Source organism: Callorhinchus milii, unplaced genomic scaffold (assembly GCF_018977255.1).
Source record: "Callorhinchus milii isolate IMCB2004 unplaced genomic scaffold, IMCB_Cmil_1.0 Scaffold6, whole genome shotgun sequence".
In the NCBI taxonomy this organism is placed as follows: domain Eukaryota; kingdom Metazoa; phylum Chordata; class Chondrichthyes; order Chimaeriformes; family Callorhinchidae; genus Callorhinchus; species Callorhinchus milii.
This window is the reverse complement of record NW_024704747.1, coordinates 16,130,137-16,142,124: the sequence shown is the minus strand read 5'-3', so window position 1 is coordinate 16,142,124 and position 11,988 is coordinate 16,130,137. Positions and strand designations below refer to the sequence as shown.

At 47.6% G+C, this 11,988-nt stretch overlaps 1 protein-coding gene across 2 annotated transcripts in view; it reads left to right on the top strand.

Annotated features, from left to right (window-relative positions):
- The window catches only part of cdk15 (cyclin-dependent kinase 15), a 26,394-nt gene that overhangs the window by 1,306 nt on the left and 13,100 nt on the right, over positions 1-11,988 (top strand). For both annotated transcript variants that reach the window (XM_042336421.1, XM_042336422.1), the window contains exons 2-8: positions 4,084-4,115; positions 5,520-5,678; positions 7,314-7,408; positions 7,952-8,031; positions 8,614-8,708; positions 8,853-8,915; positions 11,545-11,668. In XM_042336421.1, coding sequence (XP_042192355.1) covers positions 4,084-4,115; positions 5,520-5,678; positions 7,314-7,408; positions 7,952-8,031; positions 8,614-8,708; positions 8,853-8,915; positions 11,545-11,668 — 648 coding nt within the window. The remainder of the gene's footprint in view (positions 1-4,083; positions 4,116-5,519; positions 5,679-7,313; positions 7,409-7,951; positions 8,032-8,613; positions 8,709-8,852; positions 8,916-11,544; positions 11,669-11,988) is intronic.

Genomic DNA, 11,988 nt, shown 5'->3' with positions numbered 1-11,988 from the left:
CACACACACACAGCCCCACACCCACACACACACAGCCCCCCCACACACACAGCCCCCCCCACACACATATACAGCCCCCCCCACACACACACACAGCCCCCTCTCCACACACACACACACAGCCCACCCCCACACACACACCCCGTCCCTCCCGCACACACATACACACAGCCCCCCCACACAAACATACACACAACCCCCCCACACAAACATACACACAGCCCACCACACACATACAGACCCCCCACACAGCCCCCCCCACCACACACACACACACACATACACACACAGGCCCCCCACACACATACACACAGCCCCCACCCCCCCCCACACACACACATACACACAGCCCCCCCACCACACAGCCCCCCACCACACACAGCCCCCCCCCACATACACAGCCCCCCCCACATACACAGCCCCACCCCCACATACACAGCCCTCCCCCACACACAGCCCCCCCCACATACACGCGCATCCCCTCCCCACCACGCGCACATCCCCTCCCTCCTGCGCGCGAATCCCCTCCCCGCGTGCAGCCCCCACCTCCCCGCGCGCAGCCCCCCCCCCGCACACATACGTGCCCCACACACGCACACAGCTCCCCACTCACACACGCACACAGCACTCACACACGCACACAGCACCCACACACGCACACAGCACCCACACATGCACACAGCCCCACACACGCACACAGCACCCCCCCCACACACGCACACAGCCGCCCCCACACACACATTGCCCCCCCACACACAGCCCCCCACACACACATACACACAGCTCCCCCCCACCCACAACACACACACCCCAAGTTTATACAGCCCCCCGCACCCACAACACACCCCATATACACCCAACCCACACACCCCACATATACACAGCCCCCCCACTCACAACACACACGCACCCCACATACCCACACCCCACATACCCACAAATTGATTCACAGCTCCGCCTTCCCCCCACAACACACACACCACGCACTCATTCACAACACACAGACACACACACACACACACTGCGTGTCACAGACCCCCACAACACACACCCCACATACATACAACACACACTTAAACACAGGCCCACATCCACAAGACACTCACTCACAGCCCCCACACAACACAACCAAAATACATACATACACACCACACACTCACAGCCCCTCCCAATCCCCCACAACACACACACACACACCCCACATACACCCAACACATCCAGTACCACACACCCAGCCAACACACACACACACACACACCACATACACCCAACACATCCAGTACCACACACCCAGCCAACACACAAACAAACACCCCATATACACCCAACACATCCAGTACCACACACCCAGCCAACACACACACACACACACACACACCACATACACCCAACACATCCAGTACCACACACCCAGCCAACACACACACAAACACACAGCCCACACACCAACTCACTTATCATTACTTCCCGGTATTGGAAAGGAATGATCGGCCTCTCCGAGGACGGAGGCATCCTTCTAGCTTCTTTTTTTTAAAAAAAAAACATGACATACGTTTGCTGTAGTGCAGTGTGTGGTTGGCATTAGCAAGTGTGTGCCCCTGAGGGGCACGGCTGTTATTTTACCCTCCAGCAAAAGCTTGAGGCTGGCACGCTGAGCCGAACGCAGCACGGGATCTCTCTCTCACTCGCCTTTCAGGCTAACACCAGCCACGTACTACCTCAGGAGGCATCTGGGCTTTTTTAAAAAAAAAAAAATCCAAGCAGATGTGTCCCCTCAGCGAGAGAGTGCAGCCTCCGTTCCAACACACGGGAATTTCCACGTGTCGGTGGGATGCATGGAGTTCTCAGTTTGGTTTCGACGCTCTTAAGCAATGCGATGGGTATCCGCACATGTCAGACACCCGGCTGACAAACCCTAACCCTTTTTTTTTATACACGCACACAAACACACACACACCAAATGCCATCTCTTTGAGGTCAGGCCTGCATTTTGTTTTGTGTGTCCTGGTGGGGAGGAGTTACACGTATGTTACACGTGATCTCCCAGTCCAGGCTGCTGCTCCAGCACAGTGCGGGGGTGGGAATCGTTGCTTTGTGCTGTCAGAGGTGCTGCTTCTGTGGCTTGAGGCGCAGAACCGAGTTCGCGTCTGGGAGTTAAAGACCCCCGTGACCTTATCCGAAGCGATAAGGGAGTTTCTCTCGCCTGGTGTCTGGGCTCCAGGATGCCGCCCTTGCATGAGGGGCGCTGTATAAATGCAAGTTGTTGCTGTGTCCTGGTCAACAATCTCCTGAATAAAATTGGCCGTTCTCCTCAAGGTTGCTCTACCCCAATTGGCTGCCACATTCGCCTACAAAATATACAGTCACTACACTACCTCGCAGTAAAGTCTTGTGAGGCACTTCGAAGATGTGATAAGGGGCCATATCCAATGAAAGATTATTTCTTTTGTTTGTATGTTCATATCTAGATCGGAAATGCTTCTTTTCAAAGCCGAAGTGCCATTCCCTTATAAATCCCGTCTACCTCTTTTCAGTAGACATAAAGTCCCATGACGGCATTAAGAAAAGAAAAGGGAGTTTCTCCCAGTGTTCTGGTCACCAGTCCCCCGGATAAAATTGGTCACTCACTCCGTGGCTGTTTGTGGGACATTGCTGAGTGCAAAATGCTAAGTTTGTGATCACTACACTTGACAACACTGCACTGTGAAACTTTTTGAGATAACTGAACACAATAAAGTTGCTATGAAAATGTAAACCTATGTAGCAAAAGTGTGAAAAACAAACTTTGGATGTCACATACAGACAGCGCAGGACAATAATAATAATAATCCTTGCATTTGATATAGCTCCTTTCATATCAGAAGGGTACTTCACAGAATTTACTGTAAAATATAGTGACTGTGTGTTTTATAGGCTAACCTGGCAGAGAATTTTCACGCAGCAAATTTACGCACAGCAATGTCCCACAAACAGCCATGAACCAATTTTTATCTGGGGGATTGTTGGCCAGGACACCGACCATGAGAAAAGCCATTCTCTTTTCGAATAGCGCCACGAGATCTTTAATATCCATGTGAACGGGCAGACGAGAACTTGGTTTCTCCCGGCGCCCTGGCCGACAATCCCCAGATAAAATTGGTCATTCACTTCATGGCGGTTTGTGGTACGTTGCTGTGCGCAATTGACTGCTACTCTTGCCTACATAATATCCAGCCGCTACGCTTTACAGTAGATCCTGTGATGCGCTTTGAGATGACCTCCTGACGTGAAAGAAGTTATACCGAAATGGAAGGATTATTATTATTTAGTATTATTATAACACGCCATGCAAAGGATGGCACCACCAACAATTCGGCACACACCCAGCGGAGCTTAAAATGCACATAAGTCTTATCAGTCAGGACCATAATATTTAACATAATATTTAACATCATTTATGCAAAGTATGAATTACATAAGTTATATTGAATCCAAATTAATCAAGAATGCGTAATTCCATGCAGCCGGCAAGTGCGATAGAGACAGTATGACTTAGGAGATGATTTGCTTTATAAAATACGACTTGTGCAAAGAAACTTAAATGGTTTTGGTGGGAAACTGAATGGGACTCAGGTGCATGCACGACTTCAGCAATGAAACGATTTATAAAGATAAGACTTACTGTAGTGCCTTATTATGTCTTTGAGATGTCTCAAAACGCTTCGAAGGACATACCATAAAGTGGATTGACTGTATATTTTGTGGGCAAAACGCAGCAGCCAGTTTTACACACCAATGTCCCACAACAGCAATATCCTACAAACAGCCAGTGAGTGACCAATTTTATTTGGGGGATTGCTGGCCAGAACCCCGGGAGAAACTCCCTTCTCTTTTCGAATAGAGCCATGGGATCTTTAACGTCCACTTGAACAGCCAAATAGGACCTTGATTTAACGTCTCAATCACACAACAACCATCTAACCCAGAGCCAAAAGCATAACCGACTGAGCTAGGCTGACACTTTGGTTTCTATTGACAGAGACAGTCAGGAGTCTAGTCTCGCTGGTTCACAATGATGGCTAAGATTTTTCTTTGTCCTTGCAGGCTTGACACACAGACACCCGGGATATAAGGAGGTAAGGATTCCGATTGTCGTTCGCACATCTGTATCCCAGGACAGCTCTGTCCCAGTGGGTCCCGCTTAACACCAAGCTCCAGCAGCACCGCGCTCACAGAAATGCCCGTCATCCCGGTTGGAAATAATAATAAGAATATTCCATGCATTTGACGTAGCACCTTATCAGGTTGCTGAGGGTGTCTCAGAGCATTTTGCAGGATATACTGCGAAGTGTATTATCTGGGTATTTTGTGGACAAATGTGGCAGCAAATTGGCTCACAGGAGCATCCTGCAAGTACAGACGAATGGTACATTCCATGAGTCACAGACAGCTGCCCCCTTGTTATTGACGACACCAGGAGTTCCAAATAAAGGCGGGTGGCCCTGGTGTAACAGGTAACCACTTTATTCTCGGCTCAAAATAATCCAACCATAAACCCACTCCAGGTATTCTCCCACAATCCCTTTTATACGTCTTGCTCTTCTTCCGTTGGCTCCCAGTTAATTGTCTATTTCCTCTGAAATGATCAACAACAGAGAGGGCATTTACTTGCTCTCATTTTCAGCGCACCCTGTTTTGCAGTGTGAGCTCAGAGTCCAGAAGTAGGGGCTTCAACCCATAATTGTCTGACTCTGGGGAGAGAGGGCTACCAGGCTGACACCTGGCTCCATCTGTATTATAACTAAGGTAAAAGTTATTTTATCAAATTTATTCGGCTGATTTAGTTCTATGCCACTTCTGAGTGCAAATATATAGCGACGGACCACAAAATAGCCCCAGGCACAAGGTATGCACTGATGTTTCGCTGTTTCTTAACCAAATGAGTTTGATGCTTTTTCACCCCAGTGTTTAGTGGTAATCATATTTGCTGCCTCTCCACACACACAAAGATGACTGTGTTTAACGTCCTGACTGGCTCCTCCCTGGTCTCGCAAGAGGGTCATAAGACTTTGTCCAGAGCAGAGGCTTAGCTTGTGATCAGCAGTGAGATGGAGCAGATCTACCCTGGTCTGAGGCTCGGCTTCTGCTCTTGTTGAAGCTCCACAGCGAGCAGGGGCAGGGGAGGTGGGGAGAGAGCAGGATGTCTGAGGGGGCATTAGCGAGGCTGTGGTGCTGCTGTCGCTCCAATGGTCAGAGACTGGAGTCCAGCCTGGAGAGTCTGGGTGATGAGGGGACTGTATTTGAGGTAATATCCATCCTCCCGAGTTAGACGTTACACCAGCAATGTTCTGGGTAATGGGTTGTATGGTCAGGGTGGGGGCACAGCTGGGGATGTGGCTGGGTTTGGGGGCACAGCTGGGGTTAGGAGTGCAGCTGGGGTTGTCTTTTGTAGTTATCAGACTGAAAGCCTCTGGTTGATAACCACTCTGATGTCCCTCTCCTCTGTGGCTTGCAATAACTTGACATTTCTGTTTTTCCAGCTCAATGAAGTATCCGAGTCTCCAAGAAACTCTTTTGCGTGTGACTCTCTCCCGCCAAGGCTCTACCACACCCTGCAGGTCAGGAAGCTGCGAGGCCACAGGAACAGGAGCAATAGCGACCCATTGGGAGGCAAGAACTACACTCAGAGTTACCAATGGGTATGTTCCTCACCTCTGCGTGAGAGACAGAGTTTTCTACTCTCTACCCCCTTCGCCCTCTGCCCCTCACCAACATAGTGGGTCTAACTTGCGATGTTTGCATGAGGAATGGGAAGCACAATTCCAATTTGCAATTCCCATATGACCAGTGAAAGCTATCCCTGCAGTGCCTTTTCCCAGCCAGGCGTGGGGCACTGCAGGACTTTGCAAATGGAGTGATTAAGGAACAACTTGTATTTTTACAGCATCTTACAGTTATTATTGTCAAGTGTGGTAACTAGTTTTTTTTCTAGGTCATTTTGAGCCCCTGTATCCCGTCCACGCAGAGCCTGGTCTGAACGATTTTTTTGGGGGGGGATTGTTGATCAGGACACCAAGATGGGCTCCCTTCTCTTTCCTTATATTGACATGGAACTTTAACATCCATATCAAAAATCATACTACGAATAATCATTGCACTTGATATAGCGCTTTTCATGGAAGGATGTCTCAGAAAGTGATTCACAGGATTTATTGTAATGTGTAGTGACTGTGTATGCTTAAGCCATAGAATCATAGAATTATACAGCACAGAAGGAGGCCATTCAGCCCATCGTGTCTGAGTCTCCAAGAAATTCCTTTGCGTGTGACACATCGTGCCAATTCAATCCCACTCCCCCGCTCTCTCCCCTTAGCCCTGCAAAATTGTCCTCCCCAACAGGTAAACATATTCAATTAAATAATAATAATAATAATCCTTGCATTTGATATAGCGCTTTTCACATCGGGAGGACGTCCCAAAGCGCTTCACAGAACACACTAAAGTGAATTGACTGTATATTTGTGGGCGAACACGGCAGCCAATTGCACACAGCAATGTCCCACAAACAGTCGTAGATTGAAAATGACCAATTTATTATTGTTTTTGGTTTTGGAGGGATTATTATTAGGCTCTGTGTGGAGTAAGGAAACTTGCCCAAGGTTTCACCCTCTGCCTGGAATTGAACTCAGGTCTCTCGCTTGCAAAGTGAGTGCTCTAACCACTGAGCTACAGGACTTTTACAAAAGATCAGTAGGAGACCCGCTTAGGCGTGGGGGAGGAGAGAAAGAGAGAGAGGAGGGTGTCAGCTGAAAAGCATTGGAGTCATAGAGTTGTGCCCTTAGTTGAGGATTGAAAGCCGAGAGGGAAGGGGTTAAGCGTAGGTTTGTTCCTGAGAGTATATTGCATGCTGTGTGTAAACCATGTGTAAACTCAGATGTTGCACAGTGTGCATAAACCATGTGTAAACACGGGTGTGTTGGGCACTGTGTGTAAATGTATGTCTATCGAGGCGGCCTTCATTACGTAAGCAACAACCAAGTGGTAAAGTGAGGGATTTGATTTGTAAGTAACAGGAAAGATCACTGCGGGGCTAACATTATGGTAAGTAAACCTCCCGCTGAGATCCACGCGGGCTTGTTTCTGTTACATGTCAAGTGCTTTACGACGTCCTCCTGATGTGAAAAGCCCTCTGAATATAAATTGTATTCTTTTTCTCTGATACCACATGACAAAACGGTCTGTCCCAGGGAACCTAGAATTTCCCTGGATGTGCAGTCTTGAGAGCCTAAAACAAAGGCATGGTTTATAACATTGAGTGTGTGTTTGCCTTACAGCGAAATGGTCTCAGATTCGGGACTGCAGCCTCTTACCTGAACCTGGAGAAGTTGGGGGAAGGCTCTTACTCTACAGTCTACAAAGGAATTAGCAGGCAAGTAGCAGGTCTCTTTTTTCTCCATTTATGGCAAGCTATGGGTTTTTAGCCCTCTCCTACGGTGGGGTGGGGGGGCGCAGGGGCAGGGCAGGAAAGCGGGTCTCCTTGGAGCAGAACTAAATGCAACATGACATGTTTAGCAATAGAATATCGGAATCGAGCCAGCTCTCTCTGGTGGTAAACCGGTTCCTGAGCCAGACGGGTCTGCAGTATTCCAGTATTGACAGTACAGCCAGCCACTCAGTCACTTAGTCACCAGTTAACCCTGCAAGCCAAAGCCCTAACAGATAGGGTGGTGCTAGCTAGACAAACAGCGGGGAAAACTCGCCAGACAGTAATATCAACAACAACAAATTACATTTGTATAGCGCCTTTCACGTCGGGAGGACGTCCCAAGGTGCTGGACAGCCAAGGATATCAATGGTATCTGGCATGATTATGGCCACCTCTGTGTGTTTGAAGATGGCTAGATGAAGACGCTTTTTCCTTCTCCCGGTGTGATGGGCGTTTGGTGCTGAAGTTCTCTCTCCATCTGCTCAGGATAAACGGCCACCTGGTAGCGCTAAAGGTGATTAAGATAAAGGAAGAGGAAGGAGTCCCATTCACAGCCATTCGAGAAGGTACCTGAGCCATCATCATGACACATTCTGTGTCGCTGAAGCTCCATCATTACAGGGTCCATCACAAATCCCACTGTCCAGATGGCACCTCGGTTGGAGGCTTTCCTGACTGCCTCTGAGTCTGAAACCCACTTCAGGACTCTGACCACACATTCTAGGCTAGGCTTACCCTCCATCGCAGTGCTGGTGGTACAGTACCTTGTTGGAGATGTCGTTATACTAACGTTAAGTCAAGGTCCAGTCTGTCTGTTCAGGTGAACATTAAAGTTCCCGTGGCACGAATCAAAAAGAAAAGTGGGGAGTTCTCCCCATGTCCTGGCCAGCAATCCCCCCAAATAAACCAGGCGTATCCAGTGACATGTTAGTTACTATAATCTGCCCGTATCCAGTGACATGTTAGTTACCATAACCTGCCCGTATCCAGTGACAGGTTAGTTACCATAACCTGCCCGTATCCAGTGACATGTTAGTTACCATAACTTGCCCGTATCCAGTGACATGTTAGTTACCATAACCTGCTGTGTACAGTTCCTATAATGGACTGTTTGTGTCTATATTTGACTGATCATTTCTCTGGTGCAGCCTCTCTGCTGAAGGGAATTAAGCACAGTAACATTGTCCTTCTGCACGACATCATTCACACCCCGGAGACCCTGACCTTCGTCTTTGAGTATGTGGTGAGTTCATTCTGTCACTGACCCTTCAATCCTCAAGTAACCGCAGTGTTCATTGTCAGGGCTCAGTGTAATCTGGGCTCGGTCTCACACAGATGTGTCCCAGTCTGACTCGATTCTTGATGTGTTCACTCTCTATCTCTGCAGCAAACAGACCTGGCCCAGTACATGACACAGCACCCTGGAGGCCTCCACGCACACAATGTCAAGGTAGGTAGCACCTGGGAGTTAGCTCCTTTAACAACAACAGCTTGCATTCATACAATAATCCTTGCATTTGATATAGTGGTTTATCGCATCAATGAGCCATCACAAAGCGCTTCACAAGATATACTGTAGTGACTGTGTATTTTGTGGGAAACATGGCAGTCAAGTTGCACACAGCAATGTCCCACAAATAGCCATGGAGTGAGCGACCATCGAAGGAATGCACCTCCAATAATGCAGCACATCTCCAGCACTGCCTTGGAGTGTCAATTTAGACTATAATCCAAGTATTGGTGTAGGGTTGAACCCACAACCTTCTGACTCGGAGGCAAGAGTGCTACTGACTGAATCTGTCTGAAGCAATGTGTATCAATCTTCACGTGGGGTAGCCTCCCGGAGGGCTACTTAACTTCCTGATGGGAGCCCAGGAATAAATGTCATTTATTTCTCAGTATTTGTACAGCACCTTTCGTATTGCATGAACTATATATCTCTAAGCTCTTCTCAAAGACACTGGGGAGGAATCACTGAACAGGGAGGAGAGGAAGGAGAATTCGAAGGTGTTAACCAATGGTAAAGACAAAGAGCTATGTTAGTGGAAGTGGGTATAAGTCCTGTAGCTCAGTGGTTAGAGCAATTGCCTCCCAAGTGAGAGACCTGGGTTTGATTGCCATTAGGGTGAAATGTTGAGCAAATTTCCTTACTCCACATGCCCCTGTTTACCTAGCAGTAAGTAGAAACCCGATTGTTAGTCGATTGGCGGATTGCTTTGCCGGGGGTAATAATTCCTTCAAAAAAAATGGTCACTCAATTCATGACCGTTTGTGGGACACTGCTGTGCGCAATTGGCTGCCATGTATCGCCCACAAAAATATACAGTCAATTTTACAGCATATTCTGTGAAGCACTTTGAGATGTGTCAAAGACGTGATAAGGTGTTATATCGAATGATTATTGTATAAGTGGCAGTGAAATGAAATCACTCATCCTCTGACTCTCATACTGTTTGAAATTAAGTAAGGCGGGTGCGTCCCTCTGGGTAGAGAGGGTGCATTTCATACCAGACACCGAGGTTTCAATGTGCAAGTGGCTTACGTGCAAATCAGTCTTATCTGGATACTCTTCGGCACGGTGATGGGTTTCCACAAGTGTTGGGAGACCCAAAAGGCTGACCAATTTCGCTTGTGTGTAGTTACCCGAAGCTACCACCGGAGAGAGCCAGACACTGGTTCTCACCTCCCTTCTTCATTGAGACAGGATCACTGTGGGCGCACAGTGCTGTATCACTCAACAAGATTCCTTCTCTTAGGATCTCTGCTCAGGACGTGGGTCATGTAGAGCGGAGTTTCTAAGCCTCGATGTTTCTTAAGAAGGTTCCATTTGTGGGACCTGGATCCCTTCTAAGATGCTACAACGACTTGCCGGGATGCTGCACTAGGACAAGGTTGGACCGAGTAAGCGAGAGGGGGAAGGGGATGTACCCAACTTTTAAAAAAAATTGTTGCATTTTAATCAGCGCCTATCACGCCGAATGTCTCAAAGCACTTTACGAAGTGTAGTCACTGTGTTGCAGGCAAACTCAGCAGCCAATTGGCACACCACACCACCTCACAAACAGCCATAATGTGAGTGACCAATTTATTATCTGGGGGATTGCTGGCCAGGACACCCAGAAAAGCTCCCCAGAGTTAAACTGGACTGTGAATTCAAACCCCCACAAGGTGTCAGTCTGGCTCAGTTGGTAGAAATCGCTCCTGTGAGTCAGAAGGTTTGTGGGTTGAAGAGTCACGTGATGACTTTGTAGTCGTATAATCTTGGCTGACACTCAGATGCATTCCTGAGATGCTGTTAAGTGTTAAACTGAGCTCCTGTCTGCCTGTTCAATTAGATGTTGAAGATCCTATGACTCTATTCGAAAAGAGAAGAAAGTTTCTCCCAGAGTCCTGACCGACAATTTCTCCCAAACAAATAAAAATGGTCATTCACTTCATGGCTGTTTGTGGGACATTGCTCTGCGCAAATTGGTTGCCGTTTTCACCTACAAACACAGTCACAATGCCTGACAATAAATCCTGCAGAGTGAGTTTTGACATCCTCCGGACATAATAGGTACTGTATCAAATGCAAGGATATTTTTCTTATTGGGCACAGATTAGACAGCAATGACTGTATTTGGACTCTCATCTGACACGGTGAAGCAGCACTGAGGGTGAGCTGCATTTTTGGCTGCGTCGTTTGCACATGATGTTCAGCTGACATCCCCAGCTCCTTTTCCCGGAGGATGTTAGAGATCGCAGTGCACTACTTGAGGAGAATAATGAGGCGTTCTCCCGGTGCCCTGGCCAATATTTCACCGTCCAAATGCAGCAAAATGCAGAATAACTGGGTCATTCATCGTTCAGTGCTGTTTCTGGGATATTGCTGTGCAGATCAGCTGCTTATATAATGTAGTAACTCATTATGATGAAGTACATTGCTATGATGAGGCACTGTATCAAACGCAAATGTCACTGGAACTTCAAAACGCGACTTCAGAAATGTTATTGTTGTATCCAAAAAACAGTATTATTATTGTTATTACCATTTAAGTCTGATCCTGGTCTGAGTATGTGTTGGGATACTTGCTTTCTAGCTTTTCCTCTATCAGCTGTTGCGAGGTTTGGCCTACATCCACAGCTGTCACATTCTGCATCGGGACTTGAAACCACAGAACCTGCTCATCAGCTGTGTTGGGGAGCTCAAGCTGGCAGACTTTGGTCAGTTCACTTGTTTAGTGGCTGTGCATCTCCACAGTTATTTCTGTGTCTGCTTTCGTTTTGTGTATGTATCTGTGTGTATGATTGTGTGTGTGTGTTTGTCTGTTTGTGTGTTGTGCACACGTGTGAATATTAACAAACAGTAATAATGCTTATAGTTGATATAGAGCCTTTTGTGTCAGAGCAGCGTCTCACAGCACATCATGGGATTTACTGTGAAGTAACTGTGGGCGAATTGGCTGCTGCATTTGTCTACAACACAAATTTTTCATTTGTATTGTACCCTTCACATGGGGTAGTGTCTCGGAGCATCCACAAAA